Source organism: Dermacentor variabilis, chromosome 1 (genome assembly GCF_050947875.1).
Source record: "Dermacentor variabilis isolate Ectoservices chromosome 1, ASM5094787v1, whole genome shotgun sequence".
In the NCBI taxonomy this organism is placed as follows: domain Eukaryota; kingdom Metazoa; phylum Arthropoda; class Arachnida; order Ixodida; family Ixodidae; genus Dermacentor; species Dermacentor variabilis.
Window position 1 is genome coordinate 119228895 of NC_134568.1, and position 23473 is coordinate 119252367.

At 42.6% G+C, this 23473-nt stretch overlaps 1 protein-coding gene across 2 annotated transcripts in view; it reads right to left on the reverse strand.

The window, feature by feature from the left end:
* The window catches only part of LOC142583757 (inhibitor of nuclear factor kappa-B kinase subunit alpha-like), a 114442-nt gene that overhangs the window by 35782 nt on the left and 55187 nt on the right, over positions 1–23473 (reverse strand). For both annotated transcript variants that reach the window (XM_075694237.1, XM_075694238.1), the window contains exons 10-16: positions 19441–19667; positions 14440–14541; positions 12607–12653; positions 9771–9850; positions 6966–7078; positions 6825–6871; positions 5648–5750 (exon numbers count right to left, since the gene is read on the reverse strand). In XM_075694237.1, coding sequence (XP_075550352.1) covers positions 5648–5750; positions 6825–6871; positions 6966–7078; positions 9771–9850; positions 12607–12653; positions 14440–14541; positions 19441–19667 — 719 coding nt within the window. The remainder of the gene's footprint in view (positions 1–5647; positions 5751–6824; positions 6872–6965; positions 7079–9770; positions 9851–12606; positions 12654–14439; positions 14542–19440; positions 19668–23473) is intronic.

The window sequence follows — 23473 nt, forward strand, 5'->3', positions numbered from 1 at the left end:
AACATTTGCTTTGCCTCCTACGTCACTGAGTAGGCAGTGCTCAATTGACGCCGGCGAATCACGAGAGCCCAAACGAACGTTCAGAAGGCGAGATGCTTGTGCGATCTCGCCCCAGTAGCTTGGCCCTAGAGACGGCTGCTGATATAGAAAATGTTGAGTTAGGAAAGCAGAATGTGGTGGGCATCTTCAGTCTGCTGAGGTGTTAAGCCAGATGTGATCATCGACTTAATAGCGCTTCTCGGGCAAGCTGATGAACTGCTTATGAGCCGATGAACAGGGGGAAGTGGCCCCCATGAAAGCTTTCACTTCATGTTCATTGAAGGTGCAAAGCAGGGCTACTGAGACGCCTCGTGGCAGCACTTGCGGTGTCAAGCTCAAATTAACAACAGGAAGGCAGGTGCAGTTCACCACTATAGACAGAATGGTATGGGGTACTGTGATACCGTAAGTGAGGAAGATGTCAGCAATGGGCGTAAAAACATAGCCGCCTCCAGTTCCTGATGGCGACAATGTGAAATCGATGAAATCGACGCAAGTTGATGCCTGCGATGGCAAGCGAGCATACTCGGCGGAACAGAGGTAACTCAGAGGTAGGTCAGCAGGGTCCAGAAGGGGAAATCAAGACAGAGAGCACTGGCCAAACAGTCAATAAAAGCAGAGTGTGCGGCGAGGAAGCTGAGGCCTAGGATCACGTCATGCGGGAATCGGTCAAGGAAGGTGAATAGAACAAATGTATGGTGATTGGTGATGCAAACATGAGCGGTGAACATTACGACAGTAGCTGTTCTGCCATTGGTGACACGGACAACCTGAGTCATTGCAGGTGTCAAAATTTTCTTGATGTTGCGGCGAAAATAAGCACTCATGATGGAAAGGTGCACCCCAGTGTCCACAAGTGCAGTGACTTGTACATCGTCGATCTGTACAATTCAAGAGATTCCATTTGGTAAGGATCATCCATAAAGGATTCTCGGCCGGTTGAAGCAATGCAGTGCCACCTCTAGGAGCTGAATTGGTTAGTTTGCAGTCTGGGAGAGTCGTAGAAAGGCTGGGGAGGATGGTTGGCGGGGCTAGAGGGAGCAAGACTGGCAGCGTTGGGCTGAAGGCAAGCGGGTGTAGCGGGGCTCAGCCACATGTTCTTGAAGGGCAATGTAGTCAGGCTAGGCACATACAAACTATAGCGGCCAGATGCCATCAAACTAACTGGGAAAAATTTCTGTGATGCAAACTCCACTGACTTCAGCAGTGGTGAGAGATGTGACTGAAGCGGTGACACAAAAAACATATGGGCTTGTCACAGGGAGTTAACCTGCGGACGGTTGTGGGTCAAGGTGAAGTCGCAAAATGTGGCTGGACATCAGAGGAAGGAGCTCAGAAAGCAGAGCAGATACCCAAGTTAGTGATCTCCTGTCAGATGACGGCTTGGACAAGGGGTATCGGAACTGAAGGTAGGCTGAAGGACTTAGGTTCCAGGGTAGTTGGAGCGGCTACTTCAAGTTCACGCCAGACAATACGCCCAACATTGTCGCAGGTGCTGGCTGGGTGAAAAAGATCATTATATGATGATGTCGGTGTGGTATTTGGCAGGCGCTGGAACTGATGTGCGATGCGTTAGCTTCGCACATCACCAAGTGGCGGCATTCTTTAATGACAGCATCAACAGTTGAAATGTTGGTAAACAACAGCAAATTGAAGCCATCGTTGGCAATACCGTTAAGGATGTGTGCAACTTTGTCTGCCTCAGCCATGCTTTCGTTGGCTTGTACGACGTCTTGTACATAAGTGACATATGGCTTTGTTAACATCTGCATGCGAGTGGATAATTCTTTCTTGGCAGCGAGCTGTCAACCAAAGGGATCCCAAAATAAGTCGTGGATCTCCTGCTTGAAGCTGTCCCAGCTTGTGAGTTCGTGTTCATAGGTTGGAAACCATACTCGAGGCATTCCGCTGAGCTAAAAGATAATGTGCGCAGGCATGATAGTAGGGTCCCATCTGTTGTTGGTGCTGGTGCATTTGTAGAGGTTCAACCAGTCATCGACGTCTGTACCATCGAGGCCTGAAAAGATGCCAGGATCTTTGGGGGTGCAAAGTGTGATGAAAGTTGCGGTAAGCAGGGCGGATGGTGTGGTCAAGGTTGATCCACCCGAGGACATGGCGAAAACCTCAAAGGAGCGTTGGTTGTGGAGCATTATGAAACATAGTTCCAGCACACATTTGGACACAGACGAGGAGAGAAAGACAACACGAATGCCAGACTTCAGCTGAATTTTATTCATGGAAAACAGGGCTTTTATGTACACAGGGGGAGGGGGTGGGAGACTGCTAGTGCGCAGGACCACTCAAAAATGTTTCCTTGGTCTAGGCAAAGGTCATCAGAGGTGTCAAAACAAAAATAAAAAGAAAAACTTTTCCCTCTCTTTTTTACATCACTCAGTACAATCTTGTTCATCTCCCGCCTACCTAGCCGATTCGACACACCCGTTTGCCCTGAGATAATCAATTTCTTTTGTCCCGAGTGCAACAGAAGAAGCACTGACACAGTAATCTTTTTCATTGTAGATACAAAACGCTTCAAGTATTTCCCAGTGTTTCTGATTGCTATATTTGCGCAACACGCGTGTTCGTTTGAAAAACGCCTTGCATGCTGGCTTGTGCGAGCAACGGCGAATGTGGTCGGCTAAATGACCAGCACCACTTAGTGATGTAGCATTCCTGTGATGCTCTAGCAAGCGTTCATTCAGACAGTGCCCGGTTTGGCCAATATAGCATTTCCCACAGGCGAGGGGAATACTGTACACAACGCCGACGTCACATTCAACGAGGGCTTTGGTGTGCTTTATTTTGCAAGCTGGCTTCTTCTGGGATTCGTTTACTAGGCGACACATTCGTCCCAGCTTTTCCGGTGCTGAGAACACAATACGCACCCGCAATACCAATGTCAACATTATAGTAATCCATAAGAAGGGAGACGTTAAACAATTGAACAATTATGGCCCAGTAGCTTGCTTTCAGTATTGTATAAAATATTCATCAAGATAATTTCCAATAAAATCAGGGCAACATTTGACTTCAATCAACCAGAGAATAAGCTGGCTTCAGGAAGGGATATTCTACATTAGATCACATCCATGCAATCAATCAGGTAATTGAGAAATCTGTGGAGTATGATCAACCTCTCTATATGGCTTTTATAGATTATGAAAAGGTATTTGATTCAGTAGAGATACCAACAGTCATAGAAGCATTGCACAATCAAGGAGTACAGGAGGAATATATGAATATCTTGGCAAATATCTGCAAAGATTCCACAGCTACCTCGGTTCTCCACCAGAAAAGTAGAACGTTACCTATCAATAAAGGGGTAAGGCAAGGAGATGCAATCTTTCCAATGCTATTCACTGCATGCTTAGAAGAAGTATTCAAGCTATTAGACTGGGAAGGCTAAGGAGTGAGTATCTACGGCGAATATCTCAGCAACCTTCGGTTTTCAGATGACATTGTCCAGTTCAGCAACAGTGGGGACGAATTACAACAAATGATTAGGACCTCAGCCAAGAAAGTGTAAGAGTGAGGTTGAAGATTAATATACACAATGTTCAATAATGTTCAATAGCCTGGCAAGGAACAAGCATTCAGGATCGCTAGTCAGCTTCTAAGGCTGTACAGGAGTATGTTTATCTAGGTCAATTACTCTGAGGAGACCCTGATCGATGAGAAGGAAGTTTACAGAAGAATGAGAAGAATAAAAATGGTTGCAGCACATACGGCAGGCATTACCAAATCCTGACTGGGAGCTTACCACTGTCGTTAAAAAGAAAAGTGTACAATCATTGCACTCTACCAGTGCTAAAATAGGGGGCAGGAACTTGGAGGTTAACAAAGAAGCTCGAGAACAACAGAACTGCTCGTTGGCCTAGTTGGTGCTTGCTAAAAGATATGCTTTTTGCCGCAAGTAAAAACACACACAAAAGGAAGACACATAGAAGCCGCATAGCCTCCCATGCTGTATTCTATGTGTCTTCCTTTTGTGTATGTTCTAACTTGCAGCAAAAAACATGTCTCGAGAACAAGTTAAGGACCGCGTAAAGAGCACTGGAACGGAAAATTTTAGGGGTAACGGTAAGAGACAGGAAGAGAGTGGTGTGGATCAGATAGCAAATGGGGATAGCCAATATTATAGTTGACATTAAAAGGAAAAAATGGAACTGGGCAGGCCATGTAATGGCATAGGGTGGATAACCAGTGGAGCATTAGTGTTAAAGAATGGGTACCAAGGGAAGGGAAGTACAGTTGAGACAGCAGAAAAACTAGGTGGGGTGAAAAATTAGTAAATTTGCAGGTGCAATTTGGAATCAGCTAGCGCAGGACAGGGGTAATTGGAGATTGCAGGGAGAAGCCTTCGTCCTGCAGTGGACTTAAATATAAGCTGATGATGATAATGAAGCATGTAGCACTGCCTAGAACGAACAGCCTCTGCAAGGTTATAATGTCATCCTCCTCGTTTTTTTCAATCATGATAGGTCTGCTCTTGGTCAATGAAACTGTTCTGTAACAATATATCTGGTTGAATCAGGCTGTAGGCATACTCTACAAGTTGCTGCACTAGGTGCTCGCACACATCACCAAGTCCCTGCTTTTCCATGCAGCTTCAGAATGTAACGGCCTTTCCAACAAAGTAACTTTCATAACCTGCCTGTCTATCTTCTCAGGATCTTCACTCAACTACCCCTAGTGTACATTTTATCTTTTTTAAACATTGTGCCTTCCTTTATGTAACACAATTTTAGAGGGACCTTTAATGAGACATTGAAGGCAAATGCTAAATCAATCTCTACTGTTAGACTACCCTCCTTGAAAACTCGTAGTGTTTGCTTTCTTATGCCAAGACATGATTTGCTTGCCAAGGAAATAGCGACTGAAAGGGCTGCACATTTCCTTTGCCATTCAAACTAAAAAATAAAATAAATTCTGCGATTTTATGTGACAAAACCAGCATATGACTAAGAGGTGAGCTGTAGCGAGACTCCACATTACTTTTGATCACCTGGAATCTCGTGTACTCAATGCATGGTACATAAGGGTTTTATGCATTTCAACCTCCATTGAAATGCGGCCACCGTGGCCGGAAATCGAACCCATGATCTCGTGCTGCAATTCAAACTGCTTGAGACATATGTACGAATAGAGTTTCTTAATGGGGCACCAGTGATTCCAGAGGTTATTCTGCTGGGTGCTGCTGCCTGCCTTTGAGTCGGATGCCTATGCTGACTTGACACCACATTTTTACGAGTACAACAAGCAGAGTGGTATGAAGAGGTGTTATCAGTAAATTCTTCTATAGAAAAATTCCAATGAAACTAGCCAAAGTGCTTTTTCTTTTTTATGGTTAATGAAAAAGCATAATTTTGTATTATTAGTGGTTGACTATAATTTACCAAGTCAAGTCAATGAAGCTGGTCCCTGACATTTTTCACAGTGGTGGTGCCAATCCTGTTTTATATTTACGGGAGTTCATTTCTTGGTAAAAGTAATGCCTTCAACACCTCGGAGGCACTATTAACTTTAGCATGGCTTGATATTTACATTTACTGTCCCTTTAAAACAATAGAAAAGGAAGGGAAAGATACTGTGTTCTCAAGTGACAAACCTCATATAAGGGCTGACATGCTTCAGTACACGCTCCTGTTCTTGGTCAAGTTCCCGAATAGCTTCGCACATATTCGTGCAGGTGTTGGACACACTGTCATAATCTGCAATGACAGTAAAGGCCATATGAGCACTAGCTTGTGCTGCACAGTTTGCTTGATGTCACAGATGAACTTCATAATTCAGCAACTGCACAAGCTTTACAGGCAACCATTACTGAAGGCAGAAAAGAAGTGTAATTTGCAATAAGCACAACAAGGTCTTCTATCATAATTGAGATCAAAAACTGCATTAACACATTCATATACACACATGCATGCCTTTTTCACAATGGTAATGTTAAAGATGCCAATTTCATTTTAATCCTTCCAGTAGCGACAAAATAAAAAAAAAAGTTTTTATAAGGAACCTTTAAAAACAACAACTAAATTTAGCATTAAAACTAAGCCATGAAAAGTAATGTGAAGCCAACAAACAAAGACACCAAGGACAATACAGGGGAAATTACTTGTACTTACTAATTGAATTAAAGATATGATAAATTAATGGAATGAAAGTGGATGAAAGCACAACTTGTCGCATGTGGGGAACGATCCCACGTCTTTGTATTACACACCAACAAACAGACACCAAGGACAACACAGGGGAAATTACTTGTACTTACTAATTAAAGAAATGATAAATTAATGAAAATGAAATTGGATGAAAAAACAACTTGCCGCAGGTGGGAAACGATTCCACGTCTTCGTAACGATCCCACGTCTTCACATTACGAGCATAATGCGAAGATGTGGGATCGTTCCCCAACTGCGGCAAGTTGTTTTTTCATCTACTTTCATTTCCATTAATTGATCATTTCTTTAATTAGTAAGTACAAGTAATTTCCCCTGTGTTGTCCTTGGTGTCTGTTTGTTGGCGTGTAATGCCAAGACATGGGATCATTCTCCACCTGCAGCAAGTTGCTTTTTCATCCACTTTCATTTCCCTTAATTTATCATTTATTTCAGTTATTAAGTACAAATATTTTCCCCTGTGTTGTCCTTGGTGTCTTTGTTGGCTTCTCATGATATGGGTAATAAAAATTGGGCCCCTCGGTTAACCACCTTTCTCTTCGAAAAGTAATGTGTGCATTCCTTTTTTTTTCTATTCATACATAAGAAGTGATTTATACAACATACCTCTTTTCTGTTTGCCTTTCTCGTAAAGTTGCAACATTCGAGCCATTCTGGTGAAAGAAAAAAAAAACAATTTTTCTTTCCTGAACAAAGAAACACAAAAAGCAGAAGAAACGAGAATGCTTCTCATAAATGCAAGCTCACATGTCATCAAGAATTTCCAATGGTGTGCTCTGGCCATACGGGGTCCTCTGGCTCTCTTCAAGGATGGTGCACAGCTTGTTGAACTTGTTGAAGCAGTACTCGACTTTTTTACGCTTGAAAAAGAAAGGTCAGACTTTAACAACAATGCCCCAGTACAAGCTGACCGTTGTAAAAAATCAAAGCACTTCTGCTAGGAACTTGGCCACAATTTAACACATAAATAAACTGAACAATTCTGTGCTCTGGTCACGTGATGGTGATACAGCGATCAAGCACGCTGCTTACAAATCCTTTTATATTCCTGCTAGAGGCCTTGGTTGGAATACTTTCAGTCAGCCACCATACTGTCCACAATGACCGTCACTTCAGTGTTTGTTTCTTGAATGCAGATGGCACCTCAAGCATATGTTTAAAGGGGGAGACAAAAGAGAAGTCATCACTTGCATGGAAGACCAGCTACTGGTCTACACAGAAAGCCTGTGGCCACCCTCTTCACCTTTCCCAAAGTATAAACACTCCAGCACTTGCAACATCACTGGCAGCAAGAAACTTTCAAACTGACACCACAATGAACTTCGTCATTGAACAGAGTTTTGCAATTTTGAGTGTGTCGCTCAAGATTCATATCTCCTTCTTGATACAGGTGGGGATACACAATGGCAAATGTAACAGTAGTGACAATGTGTTCATAGCAGTGCTGTGACAAACATGGACATCTGTTTTTGATTACACTTTCATTTTGGAAAAGTCTCTTCTTGGTTGCCAGTGTTTGGTCGCCAATAAATCTTGGTCATAAAATGGAAGAAGGCTTGTTAAAATGGCATTTTTAGAATGACAGAAAGCTGAGCTAGTTGGTAAGGATTCATAATGCAATAAAGGCGTTCATGTTGTCCACTTCTCTTCTCTTATGTCCATGTCTGCACACCTTACCCCTTTTTTGCATTAAAATGGCAGTCGGCATGAGTGCTAGGAAGAATAACAAGAAAATTAACGGGCCACCGGTGGTTACTGAATGCCAAGATAGACACCCTAATGCAGCTGAATGTTAGAACAAAAAGTTTTAAAGACCATCTCAGTAAACTTGGTTGCAGTAAAATAAATCTTGCAGACAAAATGGATTACCTCAAGAACAAAGGTAGGCAGTTTGATCAAACTGTTTATAGCACAAATGAACCTGTTCCTCGGGATGAATTTTGTAGTGTGCAAAGAGCAATGTCTCATCAACCATTAAAGGCATGCATGGTATTATTTTATCAATTTTTTAAAGACTAAATTATATAAGAACAAAAAGAGGCACCAAGACAAGTACAATTTTAACATTAAGGACATAAAACTGAAGTAAAAAAAATTTTACAAACACAAAATCAGATGTTTCTGTAAGAACCTTCAATGCACACAATAAACTTGGGGAAAACTACAGGCATAACTGCAAAAATCATGAAAAGGTTACACTAGTCATGGCAAGATCAGTCAAAAATGTGCTTGGAAATGTGAAAAGAATGCCAAGGTTCCCGCGATAAAAACCAGAGCGATTTAAGGAACAACTAAGACAATATAAAATGTTGCGAACATTTATCGTCATTAACACAGATACCTAAAGCAAGTCAAAGGAAGTTGACGATCTGAAGGCATTTATTCTGGAGTACTACCCCACTATACCACTCCCTAAAATGTGGTCTTGCCCTAGCATGCCAGCATAGATGTGCTGGGATTCTTAACTAATTATATGTCATAGCATCTTCATGATTAAAAAAAAAATCAGACTTGGATTTTTAACTCTGTGAGTAAAGTGTATAAAAATAAATTATGAGCTTTTACGTGCCAAAACCACTTTCTGATTATGAGGCACGCCGTAGTGGAGGACTCCGGAAATTTCTACCACCTGGTGCTATTTAACGTGCACCTAAATCTAAGTACACGGGTGTTTTCGCATTTCGCCCCCATCGAAATGCGGCCGCCGTGGCCGGGATTCGGTCCCGGGACCTCGTGCTCAGCAGCCAAACACCATAGCCACTGAGCAACCACAGCGGGTTGTGAGTTGTGAGTGTGGAATGCACTTGACTGTGGACAGGCAACTCTTACACAGCCAACACAGAGGTGCTGCTTGACATAGCTCTCAGCATAGGGAATATATCACTCTTTTCCTTCCAAGTCCCTCTTTCCAAAAGCAGAGCAGCAGGTCAGGGTAAGCTGGCACGGGCTAATCTTTCTGCCTTTCTGCAAGTGAACCCCCTCTAAAACAATGCATGAGACGCCATAGGTAACACTGATGTCTAACAATATCTTGGATTTCACTTTTATAAGCAACAATGTTAGAAATTAAATATTAATCAAACTTTCATTACGTTCGGGAGGAGGATGACAAGCTCTCCACAAAAATTTTTCACAGCACATACAGTAGATAAGCAATCATTTTCCCATAAACTGGACTTTTTACATCTAAGACACCAGGTAAATAAGAAGCAATGTATCTAGAAGAGCACACAAACCCTGTAATTACTGGTACAAATCAGCATCCACGCTTGTTTTCCCCCCAGAATACGTGAAAGCTTGGAAGGAAGTTACACAAACAAGAAGTATGAATAGTAATTAACACATTAATATTGAAGATGTGGGCCAAATAATACCTCTCATAATTAATTTTAAAACTATATAACTTACAGAAATAGTACCATGTGATAATTATAATGTACTATAGACTTACTGGATACTTAAGGCAGTATCCTTTCAAGCTCTTCTCTCTGAATATGGGGCAAAGGCATGCTCTGCTTCAAGTCTGTTTAATTTAAAATCAAACCGACATACCTGGTTGTAAACATCACTGAGCAGCTCATCACAAACACACCATTGTTTAAGCAAGCTGCCTGTATCAGTCGAAGATCCACCTGTAGAAACATCAGAAAAGCACACTAAACTTGATATGGAGCACTGAAGCGATTTATAATATGTCTAAAAGTGCCACAGTCGGATATATAATATTCATTGTGCAGTGTCAATTGCACAAGCAATATAAACAATAGAGAATTATTTAGTCACTTATCACAGACACTGTGGTGGTGGAACCAGAGCTGTTTATAATAGCACTAGCAAAAGAAAGAGAACACAGTGCTAGATACGGACCATTAATCAGCATCGGTCAAGTTCTCCAAGTGCAACCACTCGCCGACGCATACCAATTATGGTGCGCCAGCGTGCATCAACTATGCTAGCGCACACGCCAGACAGGCTGGCTATCCCATCCTCGTGTGTCGAACCAATGCCTCCTTTACTAGATGCCTGCCGCATCGCTAGTCTTCCCATTGGAGCGGAGGTTCCCGCAGTTCAGGGTAGTCGCGGAGAGATGGCGCTCGCAGCCGGCACACTTCCTGTTGCAGAGGAAGTGACGATTACTAGGCTGGCGCGCGCTCGACCAATGGCTTGACGAGAGACCGCGGGATCGCAAAAGACGGCGTTAAAATCTCGGAGGCAGGGCTGCGTGATTTAGGTATGCAGCGGCCACCGCAGCTAGCGCTCGCAGCCGACCTGGGTGGGGAAGAGTAAAGAGGAGAGGGGCATAAACCAGCTTCTCGGCTCACGCGGCAGGCGTCTAGTAAAGGAGGCATTGGTCGAACTTGGAGATTTTGCCTCCCCCCCGTGTGTGACGCTTCCTGAAAGTGTACATGGAGGTCGGCACTTTCGAGGTAGTTGACCTTAGTCCCGAGAAAAGCTGCTTTCCAGCACTGGAAGGTCGTTCAAGGATGACCAGGTGGGGAGGCAATGCCGGACGGATGCGGCCATTGGAGGGTAGAGCCCATTGCCCCATTGGCCGAACATGACGCCACTTGCACGGGCCCTACGATTGGATGAAAATGACGACACCTGCACGGGCTCAATGATTGGCTGAAAATGACATGACCCCGAAAGACTGAAGGGGTTATAAGCCAGAGAATCATCAGAAAGGGAGAGACATTCTTCTTGCCACTGGCCGCAGCGTACGATTTGCTGCCGGCCGCCAATGACTTTTTACAGTTATTTTACTTGTTTCCAAGTCTTGTACGTAATGTAAATAAACCATCCATTCTCAAAGTGCACCTCAACGTTGGCCAACTCCCACACTCAACGGAAAGATCAAATAACAGGTGCCTAAAATAAATTGCAATGGTCCAAATTCTGAGGAATGAACAGTCCGTAGTGTCAAAGCAAACTAATTTGTTCTGGTTGGTCTTTAGCTCTAGTGGTAAAAAAAAAAAGGTAAAGTGGAATGGCAACTGAAAATGCTAGGTCAATTTGTACACAAAGCAGCTAAGCAATGAGCACTATGATGAAAACTGAGCCATTGATATGTGCCAAACCAGGAACAGACATTGACTATTAATTTGGATTGGCTAGGGTAGCCACTAGGTGGAGCCTGGAATGCTATCAGAACCACGGCTCAGTAAAACTCTGCAGCTATCCACAGAATGCATTCCTTCTGACTATCAGCAGCTGTGCAGAATAACAATACAGCAGAGTTAAAAATCACTGTAACTTGGTCCTGAAATACCTTTAAATGAAGTTGAAAAATGGCTTTGGCATGAACGGGCATACATGACTACGAAAATCTGCTCCTAAAAGAATCTCCCAAGATTTATTTGCCTCAACAGAGCTATGATGAATAAAATATGATCCTCAAAGCTTTTCTTCTCTCTTCATTCTTCATAAAATGCACCCATTGTTGTGTCACTCTTGCTAGACTTTCCTTTTAACTTCTCGCATGACCTACAATTTGATGGTGCTTGTTCAAGTTATCTCTGCCACTCTGCCAGCACTGGCTTGCATGTGGATGTTGATTTTGCTTCTCCCTCTCGCCGTTCCTTTCACACTATAACTGTGTGGCATAGTGAAAGCTAAAGCTTGCTGCAATAAAAGAAGACAGAGAGCTCCCACTGCAGCAGAGAAGCCGATGCAGAAATCCATGACCTTGTTCACTTCTCACGAGATTAAAATGGTGCCTCTAAATATGCAGAGTAACATCAGAGCACTTTGAAGAATGCTATTGGCATTTATAATTATGTAGTTACCTGCCAACAAAGCTTGTCAATACTTGTCCTACTGGGCTGAATGTCTGATTATCTTGGTATCATTCAGAATTACACACACATTTCATGGCAGGGTGTGTTGCTATGGTTTGCCTTTTTGTTCTCTTGCATGCACTTTCTATGCTTTCTGTGCCACACTATGCCACCTTGCTCCCTGTTTGTCAGCTGGAAATTACTGGTCAATATGTGCAAAGGAACGTGGCATAACTGGCCAATAAGCTGCCATGCTGTGCACAATGCCAGAACAGTACATAAAATATGGCAGGTATTTAAGTATGCAAGGATGGGCAAAGCAGCCATTTGAGTGAAATTGAGGGTGGTATGCTACATCACAAAGGTGTACAATTTGGCTCATATGTTGGAGATAAATGTGAGCTAGCAAACCAAGGGGTTTATTTACTATGTCCAAAACCAATTTCTTAATGAGTCTGCTTGTGAGAATTGGGTTCAATGATCATTCATATAATTGACAGCTGTACAACTCACCTGAAAAGATGCATAATAACTTTCAGGATGGGAATGATTTATAGTTTGACTAACAGACTCTCTTAACCTGAAGTAAAACCTCCATGGCTTTGACTGACCTTTGCTTTTCTTCCAATCCTGTAGGCATTCCACATCTGTAGTATAGCTAAAAAAGAATGACAGAAGAGTGATTTAAATTTTGCATGGTTTTTAGGCTTGGTGAAAAAAAGACTTTAGGCTGTTAGCAACATTCATATGTAAATATAAGCAAACTAGAAAGTCGCATGTCAAGGCAGTGTAAAAATGATATTGGTTAGGGAGGAGGGGGGAGTGGTAATAAAAAGGATATATATATATATATATATATATATATATATATATATATATATATATATGGAGAGAGAGAGAGAGAGAGAGAGAGAGAGAGAGAGAGACTTGAAGATACAACTTCCTACCATTTGAATGATGCCTGTTTTATTAGTTCAAGCATGTAAGGTCAACTTTGCACTAATGATATGCATTCCTATATTTTGTTCCGCATTCAGGGTACCGGACAACTGAATCTAAGCACTGATGTCATCCTTAAGATTGGCATAGCTCAAGAATAATGCAGCACAGGGATGAAGCACTATCGGGTGTATTAAGCATGTAGCTGGTACAGTAAGAAAAGCCTGACCTCTCTCCAGCATGCTTATGTGAGTGCACATGCATGCAGACACTACACTGAATGATAATCAAAAGAGTGTCTTAAAGGCTTGGGCATTGATTGACTGATTGAAAAAGTCGTAGTTTCACCCAAAATCAAAGCATCGATTGCGATAGCAAATTAGTAGACAGCTATACAAAGTAAGGATACTAGTTTTATTGGCCATGTAAACTTGTAAACATTTGCTCACTAACTAAATTAACAAGCATGATGTCATGCACGCACAAGTAAACATGAACACATCTCACTTGATGAACACAGAAGCTCACTGTCACAATGCTGGGGTGAGGAAACGCGGCAGCAGAAGGGAGCGAATTTACGTCTTCATGCTACCTCTTGCCCCTACATGAACTAAGCGGTGAGAACACAGCGCACACGAAGCTAGGCCGTCAGTGCACCTACACACAGACTCCGTCCCCATCACAGATAGCTTTCAAGTATGGTCGCTGTGCCATATGCAACAGCCGCCATCGTTGGCTCGCCCTTGTAAGCTTTCTCGCACATACCGCATGTGGCACGCGGGGACGATGTTATCACCCTTGGTCTTTATACGGAACATCAAGGCAATGGCGACAGCGATGACTATGGCAGATGTGCACCCAGAGTGTTCACATAATTGCTATCGCAATAATAGGCCCAAGGCAACATCTAGGCCATGAGAGATGCCATTGGTACAAGAGTGCTGTTTTCTAAATAAGCAAAGTATGAGAGCATGAATGCAAGTATAGTAAAAAGGCAGCAACAGCACACTCATACAACACAAGGCTATCACAAATAAGTTCAAGTAAAAAAAAAAGAAACTGAAAATTAATTGAAAAATAATTTCAGTGCACTTAAGAGTATAATAGTGAACCTGCACTTCATTAGACAGTGTGATCATCAGCTTTTAGATTCAAGTTTTACTAAGGTCTGGTCTTGGCCATAGGCACGAACACAGAAATGAACAACTGGTACAGGCATACACAAATGAAGTGCCAGGTGGTAGTTAATTTATTACAATGAAAAAAAAGGAGCAGGCTGAGAACCAAATCCCTGCAAATTGAAAAGTTGCTTAAGCTGTAAATGACAGCCAACCATGAACAATGACGAACAGGCAGCAATCTGTTAAAGACATGTTTCAAGAAATGTCACACTTTTTTTTGACAATTTTCTCTCCCGAGTTTTCACTTCTTTCCCTTATCATATTTACTTGTTGCTTCTCAGCATTCAGGTGAGAAGCAACGCCACCAAGGACAAAGTGACTTGCCTTTCATGCACAACTTTCATCATTGCTGTGAGCTTGTTCACGTCGACATGAATGCTTGACAATGCCTTCTGCAGTGCAGGAATCTCTGAGCTCAAGTGCGCCCTGTTGAAAAAGCATGTTATATATTCAGTACCTCTCTAATGTAAAGAAGTCCTTTGCTACTAGCAGTCACTGCTGAGACATGGCACAAGGACCTGCAGTCAAATCTGAATTTGACAACATATTCTACGAAATTGTTCTAGCTGATTGCCTGAATCCTACGTCACAAAGCTGCATCTGAGCTACAAGGGAACGCAGTAGGATTGTACTGAATTTTAAACACCTGGCATTCTTGCAATCTAAGCACCTTGAAGTTCTTGCATTCTGCTTGCCTTCAGAACGTTAGTAATTACAGGATTTTTGTGCTGCTGAAGACTTCAAAGCTTTCACAACACTTAAAGGGCCCCTCACCAGGCCCCATAGCAAATTTTTGACAAATGCTGGAAGTTGTTATGTGTCCTCTAGGGAACGTTCTGCCGCAAAATTTTTTTTCAAACTGGCTCATTAATAGCCGAGATAGAAATATTTCAGTGCCGTGAACCCTTGATTTCAGAAGGCGAGCTCCAATGCATAGCGAAACAATCTCTCCACTAGACTTGCCTAGCCTCCGCAAGCGAAATTCCTTCCCTGCGTTCTCCCATACCAGACCTCGAGGATTGCATGACGGCCCATGACGCATACGTCATGGCCGTCACGTCTTTTTTTTTTTCTCGTCTCCTTGTTTTTCTCTTTTTTTCCCCGGCACTGCACACGCTAGCTGACGGCGTTGCGCACAAGCTGTTGTGATGTCTCGTTTCATGCAGCGCACGAAACGTCATGTCCTTGTGTCCTGTGTCATGTGCCCTTTGCACACTGTGCATAAGGACACATGACAGTATAATTCATTGCTACATGAATACTGAGGATACAAGCGGATTGCAGAGCATGATCACACACTGGAACACGGTAGAAAATGGCACAGTTTTGGTACCTGCGCACATGACTGCACGACCATGACAAGCAGATGAAGCGGAAGTACATCTCTCTTGCTTCGGTGTGAAGTAAAACAAAAAACACACAGACATTACGTTTGTGTGTTTTATTATTTCTCTAAACTTCGATTCGTCAATTCAAGCAACAGATCACATAAATAACAGATGTTGCCTTGAATAATTCTCGAAGTCACGTGTCACCACGAGCAATGTCACTCTGTGAACACGAGTATGTAAGCGCAAAGACACGAGCATGTCACCGCCCGGCTTGGAGCGTGGCCGCCACGAGGGAAAGAGAATACAGAGTTCGGATTGAAATTTCAGACCTTTCCGCGGCGCGTAGCGATGCAATTCTTTGCAAACACGATCGTTAGCGCGCACTGTATGCTCTGCGCTTGTCAGCTCAAAATGGCCAGACCTGGTGAGGGGCCCTTTAAGGATTCTGTAAATACTGTTTTTTTGTAGTTTCAATCTGTTAATGTGTTTTGCCACTGACAGTACTGCATAGGCCTTAGAAGTAAAGATATTTGTTTGGGGGTACATTACGTCAGATTCCGAGAAGGATGGACTGAAAGCTGCAAAAGACATGCCGGCATGTGACTTGGAAATGTCGGTGTAAAATTCAGGGCAAGAGTACTTCAACTGAAGTTCTAAAATATACATTCGAATGTGTGCCTCTGGAACATTTTTTGTGACATTGACTAATGATGTGCCACATTATACTGGCATGGCCACGGTGGTAGCAGCTTCACTGGAGACATTGGGTGGTGTTCGATAAGTGATACATCTATTTCTTCGCGAAGCATCCACAAGCACGTTGTGAAAAAGGCTGTCTCACTGTGGGTTTGTTATACAAAAGCACAGTGCACATCCAATTGTTAATAGTAACGTAACAAGGATGTTCATGGCTGGCATGTACTTTGAGAAAATATGTGAAGCTGACGTATGTTCTTTGCAGATGGAGTGAACATTTATTCAATTATAGATATAGACTTCGTATTGGACTTGAAAGGCGCCTGTGGCCAGGCAGATGCCCAAATGGCGAACAGGATCCAGCATCTTCAAGGCATTCGGAGTAGCAAACTGGTGAACTATGGCACCGCAGTCCAAGCGTGCATGTAGGAGGCTCTTGCACACATTAGTGAGCCACTTCGTGTCACCACCCCATGCAATACATGACAGAATCCTAAGAATGTTCCACTGTTTTTAGGCACCTGTTCCCAAGACACCCGATGTGGGGTATGAAGGACAGTTTTGAGCCAACTATGATGCCTAAAAACTTGCGCTCCGCGCTCTGACATATGCACTGTCCATGCAGCTTTCCACTGGGCTCCGGTACCATGCCCGTCTTCTTTGTAAAAGGGGTGCAGTTTTTCTGAAGATTCAGCCTAAAACCACTCTCATTAGCCCACTTTGACACTCTGCACTGACCAAACTGAAGGTGTCACTCGCAGACAGTGAGGCCACATGACACAGCCCCAATTGCACATAAACGTATACAGAGCAAAAGAAACTCCATGAAATTGATGACCATAAGGACTTCACCCCTCCAATAAAAAGGGCCCTGGACAAAATATACTCATTCGAAGATGAAATATAACTTTGCAACAATTGAATTTAACGCAAAACTTCCAATAAGAAAGTTGTAGACTGCTCTAGGAAGCATCTAATTAAGAAGCTTCGAACTTCTTACTTGTTACGTAATAACTTTTTCTGCATCCTAAAGAAAGCCAGTGAAATATATATAAAAAAAGCATGTGACATGTCCACTTGCGCACTGCCATTGCAATACTCTCAAATGTGTTACGTATGAACGAATAGTGCATGCTGCTGCTTAGAAAAGTGACAGGGCAGAGATGGAGGTGTTGACTGCGCGATTTACGCCAGTGATATGCTTTCTTTGTGGTGGTTCATGATAGCGATAAGCAGATCAGGCAGCACACCAGGTTAAATGCACTGTTTGTTCATACATGACACGTTTGAGAGCACTGCAATCGTGGCACACAAGTGGGCATGTCATGCACCTTTCTTTAATATTTTACGGGATTTCTTTACGATGCAGAAAAATTATTATTTAACAGGTTGGAAGGTGGAAGCTATAGAATCAAATGTTTCTTAGAATGCTTTACAACTTTCTCATTGCAAGTTTTGCCCTTTAGTTAATACTTGTGTAGTTGGTTAATTATTCTCAAGTGTTTGTGCAATTCAGTAGAATACAAGAAATACTGTAACTTGCTCCATACAACAGCCAAGAACATGCATTTTGTCACGCCCTTCTCAGGTTCTTCAGCATATTTTAGAAACCTTGGGAAAGTTAGCTGGGACACGCTGCATATAAATTCTCACATAGTACAAGACCTAGAAAATGTAAACTAATGATGTTCAACAAAGGAACCAATATTGTGCTTATGCTCACTGCCATATAAGTGTTATGTCCATTTCAAATGAGCACCCTTGAACTTGTTTTAACTCTCACCTTTATTTCGAGGTACATGCACTTAGTGTCACCCTCCTGCTAAGAAAGTTTAATGGAGCTACTGGTGAAGGGACTTCGGCAATATCCCTCGGAGGCTGAAGTGAGTAGTCTTATTCCCACAGTGCTCGACATATAAGTGAAATGCTAATTTTAATTTGTCTGTAATTCACTCTTGCTTGCAAGTGCAACGATTCTGGCTCCATTACAGAACAGTTCAAGCAATGCTTGATCACATTTATGCTTACTGCTTCCCTATACTATTGATCCAGAGTGCCCATCAATTGTACAAACAGATCCATCCTTCCCTTGCTTAGGTTGAGCATGTCCCGTTGTGCTTTGCAAGTATGCACAATATGACTGGGAACATAATGTTGTGGTCAGGCCACACTATTACAGCAAGAACAGCAAAGATCAGTGGCTGTGCCACAGTATACAAAAATACCCAGGTAAGCATATGGTTGCTAGCATCACTGTAGGGGTTGCTATGCTTATTGAGTGCATTTTACTTTCCGCTAAAAATTTTTAAAAGAAATTTTTATTGAAACAAGTTTCAGTAAAATAGTGTTAGGAACAATTAGACCTGAAATTTTTGTGTGCGTACATAAAACGAACAGTGCCTAAAGTGTCTCTGGCAGCTTTTGTGAAAAACTCGCTAGTGACATGACTACAACTCCCTTGTTGTCAAACTCTCGCTCGCTCTAAAGTTGAAGGGAGTTCACGAGCACCTGTGGAACACAAGTATTAGACTGAAGTTTTTTAATTTAAATTTGGTCTCTATTCTCCTTTGTCATTTACACAAAAACACTATTTTAACATGCTCCAAATGCTACCAACACTGCCTATATCTACAAAGTCTTACTAGTACTTGCAGTTGTCTCCCAGACACATGAACGCATGACATGGCTTTTCAAGACTGCTTCGGTATATGTGACATCACTATGGAAAATATGCTACTGTATGCATTTGGGCTGCACCTAACTGGTGAGCATACAAAGCTGTCAGGTTCTTCATCCCTCTTTATTCAAGACAATTTACATTCAAAATTGTCTTAGGTGGCATGGCAAACAGGTCAGACCTGTGTGCTGTGCTGTGCTGTGGTGCAGGCTTACCACGCACCCTCTGTGTTTTCACCAAGCAGCTTTCTCTTACTCAGATGATTGGTAAAAGTCAATGGTGTTGGCTTCCAATAGATTACATTCACTTTTCTAAATTACATTTTTAAATTCTAAATTACATTAAATGGGCTACAGATTTTCACCTTCAAACTAGCCTAAATGGGGGAAGGCAGCATTTCATATTTAAAGCAATATGCCAGCCAAGCCTTTAAATGTGTTACCATTATTAAATGCGGGTTTACAATTCTTCAAAATCCACTGCAATTTCTTCTAATGAAGTTGTACTTGAGTTTAAATTCAAACCCTTAGCAACTGTTACATTATTCCACAGTTGCTCAAGCATGTGGTTCTTGTACAGTACCTGGAAGGCAGGGGAAAAATAAGAAAGAATAATGCTCACTGGAAGCTGCGGAAGGCACGTGGAACATTCTGAAATGTGTGCACTGACTGGCGCACAGTGTAAGTTGCTAAAGCCCACTCCCGCCTGATCTCAATACTCTTCAAGTAGGTGCGACTGTCTGAGAGCCGAGTTGTGCACTCTTGTAACTGTTGAAGCCAAAGTGACTCTTCATCCTTGTCGGTATGGCCAGAAGTGTCAATAAGGTAAAGCATCACCTCTCCAGCTTCCTGCACAGAGTAAAAAATGCAAAAAAAAAGGAAGAAAGAAAGGAAAAATTAAAGTGAGGGGTGGGAATAATGAAAAAGCTGGGAATGGCCATAACAAAAAATTTACAGTTTAATAAGCAAGAGAGAGAAAGCTGTTTTAGGAAATTAGCATCCTGCAAATTTGATAAATGTAGTGCATTAGATGTCTTCAGTTCTGAATCCTAGAGCACCCAATTAAATGATGAGCAACATCTTAGCTTAACCTCAATGCCACTAGATTGCACAAGTTTGAAGGCCTCTCATAATATTTTAGAATCCTATGACATAGAACCAATTTGCAATCTCAAGATCTGACAGAATGCTGTCTGGCCAGGTTGATGGAATGTAACAGAAAAGTATAGAACCAACTATGAGGTATAAAAACAACTGAGTTCCAAAAGCCTTGCTCACTCTGAATACGAGTGCTCAAACAATTTGTTATACATGTGAACACATGACACAGAAAAAAACATGCAGAGGGACAAGAGAATCACCATCATTTCAACTTAATGCACCTGATATGTGCTTTGTTACAAGGAACTCCACAAGAATGTACTGCATTGTCTATTTCAATTGCATAACACATTTATTGGGTGACTTAGTAGTTCAAGGGGAGACTAAAGGGACACTGATGCGAAATATTAAGTTGAGCTATATTGACAAATTAATGCTTGAAAAGGTCTAAGGCATCACTATTACTGAGAACAGAACTTTAGTAAACAATTGCGGTAAATGCAAAACAAGATTTGAGACTACCAGAAAATACCAGTACTAGCCCACTGATGTTACGCCTCACTATAGGTCTTTCACTAGTACTTAACCACTAACAATAACAAGATCCTTTCATCGTATTATAAGAACAAGGAAAATGGTGCTTATCGATTTCTATTTGTTTCTTTATATTATATATAAACTCATTGACGTTACCCTTTACTGCGACAAAGGTGGTCAAAAGGCTTGGTTCTTGCTCGACCCTGCACTGCCTGTACTCATGTTGTGGTAGCTTCGGCATTGCATAGTGCTGCACCACCTTTGCTGGTTTGCAAAGGTCATACTAACTGCAAGCAGCAGTAAATGCAGCATCCACGTGATGACCTTGCTCAGTTTCTGGTTGCACTTTCACATTTTATGCAAGAAACCGTAGTGCCAGATCTTGGGTGCTGTTTCACTCACTGATGACCATAGAGGAGGGTGATGATGTATGCAGTGTCACACTGCCTTGCTCGAGACGGGTGATTTGAATTGCGCTAGAGTAATGCAGGCCCTTTCCACTGAGATTTTATCTGGATCCACGTCTATTCTTGGCATGAAGGAAGTGCTGCAAGGTTTTTTGAATCTTATTTTAGCAGTCCACATTGACTTAATATTTGCCTTTGGTGTCCTTCTAAATTAAAGCATGCGACTGTGTATCATTTTCTCATATTGTGGCAATGCAGTGCTGTAAAATAATTTTTTTTTGGTCTCTAGGTCCCCAGCCTCATAATATCCATACAGCTGCTGTTGGCACAAATTATAACAGAGAATGACGCATATATTTTTGTGTAAGAGCCGCACCACTAAATTCAGGCCTAAATATTTCAGGAAAAAAAAATTTCTGCGTCAGCCGCACTCCCTTTTTCATAATAGTGCACCTTGCCTAGTGTGGATGTGTAGCGGTATGACTTTGGGTTATTGATGCAGTACATAGAAGCGTGTAGGTGTCCTCTTTGGTTGTAACTGAAGTTGATAATCTTTTGGTGGAAAGCTCATAGGCTTAACTGTCGGTGTCATCACAAAATTTTTTTCCTAGCACCCCACGGTGTGTGCAGTCACACTTTCTCGCCATGCAGCCATTCTACAAACAACATCGGATTTTTTGGACTCCCTAGCAATCGCAAATACGTTTGAAAAAACAAATGCATGCCTTTTAGTCCTCAAGGGCTGAAATCACTACAGCCACCTCCAACATAGCTCTAAAGGCCTGCCAGTATGCTTGTTAAGTGTCTCAGTACTCATACTGTGACAGGAGACAGTGGGTGCGTGCGTACGATTAAGGAACACATACTATGTTTTATGACAGTGGCCCCTTTCCACTCATGGCATGCTTCACCACCATAATTTGCATATGCTTGACCGCGTAACATTGCTGTATTGTGGCGACGCTGACTTTAGGTACCAGTACTTCGCAATGCTTCTTGGACCGTTGACATGCTTTCGGCCCTTCGAAGTCACCGGTGAGGGTGATGAAGGCACAGTCGCCACCATAGCTGACAGGGGCAAATCCTTTCAATGAAAAAATTCACCGATGATTACGATACCCCCTAAAGCGAAATTTGAGCACAGTTCTACACGTGTTTTAATTTCGCGATATATTGGCTGGCGCAGACGATCTGTCTCGTGCGGCACGCTGCAAAGGGAGCTAGGTGTGCTGTAATTGCCTCGATCGCGAGATCCAGTGTGTGGGTGACGCATGGGCACAATTCACAGTAGCCGCTGCCGCCAAACCTCCCAGACGACGCGTGCTACTCTGGCGCCATCTTGTAACCATCGTCGCCGCACTATGCTTTTCTTGTCATGCGTTCGCCATACACTCCTCCACTTTCCGCCTCATGGTTCCTCTGCACCCTCCTATCCACTTTCCTCCTCACGTCTTTCATCTTTTGCTGTGCTCGTTCGCTCGGTTACACCGCTGCCTATGCCATAGGAATGAGTGACTAAGAGCTGCGCTTTAAAACAGGGCACCGAACAGCTGGAAGCTTGGTAGCAAACATCGAAGCAGCTAAGCCTAGCATTGTAAAGCACACAATGGCCACGGTGGTTATGGTTGTCTACAGTTGCCAGCAGATCGGTGAGTGAGAGTGCTGGTTTCAGGCTGTGAGATAATAAAAATGGCGGTGGTGGTGGTCTTGATCAGTGCCATTATGAATCGCCACAGCAAAATAGTTTGAAAAATCCGTCATCAAGGGGCTTCAGCATCTGAAATTTCAGACATCCTTATACAGTAACAGGGGCATGTGACTGTGCTGCGAAGGGATCCGAATTATCAGTAAAACTGTGATTTGGGCGAGTCGGTAATTTGTCATTTCAATATATAGCACACAAAAACCAGGACAGATAGCAAGAACGGCATACACCACCAGCACTAGTGGTGTGTGCCATGATTCCAATCCATCCTAGTCTTTTGTGTGATGTTATATATTGAAATGAGTTATCAGACATGTACAAAAATCATTCATTCACTCTAACACAGCTGTGCATTGTCATGTATGCATATGAGGCTTTTTGTGCTTTTTGTGTATGAAGATGTTAAACTGAAGCATCCCATAAATGTTTCGCATAATTACCTGAGCAAATTTTCATCAAGCAACCTTACGCGTAATGCGGCATCCAAGACTGCAACTGAGAAAGGCTTCACCTTTTAACAGCACCATATCCGCACGAAACAGAGGCGCGTCGGTCTCCTGTTTGGTTGTTTCTGCAAATATCAACTCTAAGCATTGGCAAAATTCGTATCCCAGCGCCCCACAGTTTGTCCTGTAGCACTGCATGTATGTGTTCGTGCAACGTATGTATGTTGTGTTGCCCACAGGCTTTGCACTGTATGCGCTTGTGCAGTGAGCTTTTATTGCTCCCATGCTGGCTGAAACATGCGAGGGCATTATTGTTTTAAGTGAAAACTCCCTTTTTTTTTTTTCATTGTGCAAACTTGCATTTGAGCCCGTGGTTTTTTCTTGAAAACACATTTTTGAAGTGGATGAGACTCCAGCTGGTCTAGCTCCGCAGTTACATGCCACTGACAACAAATGGGG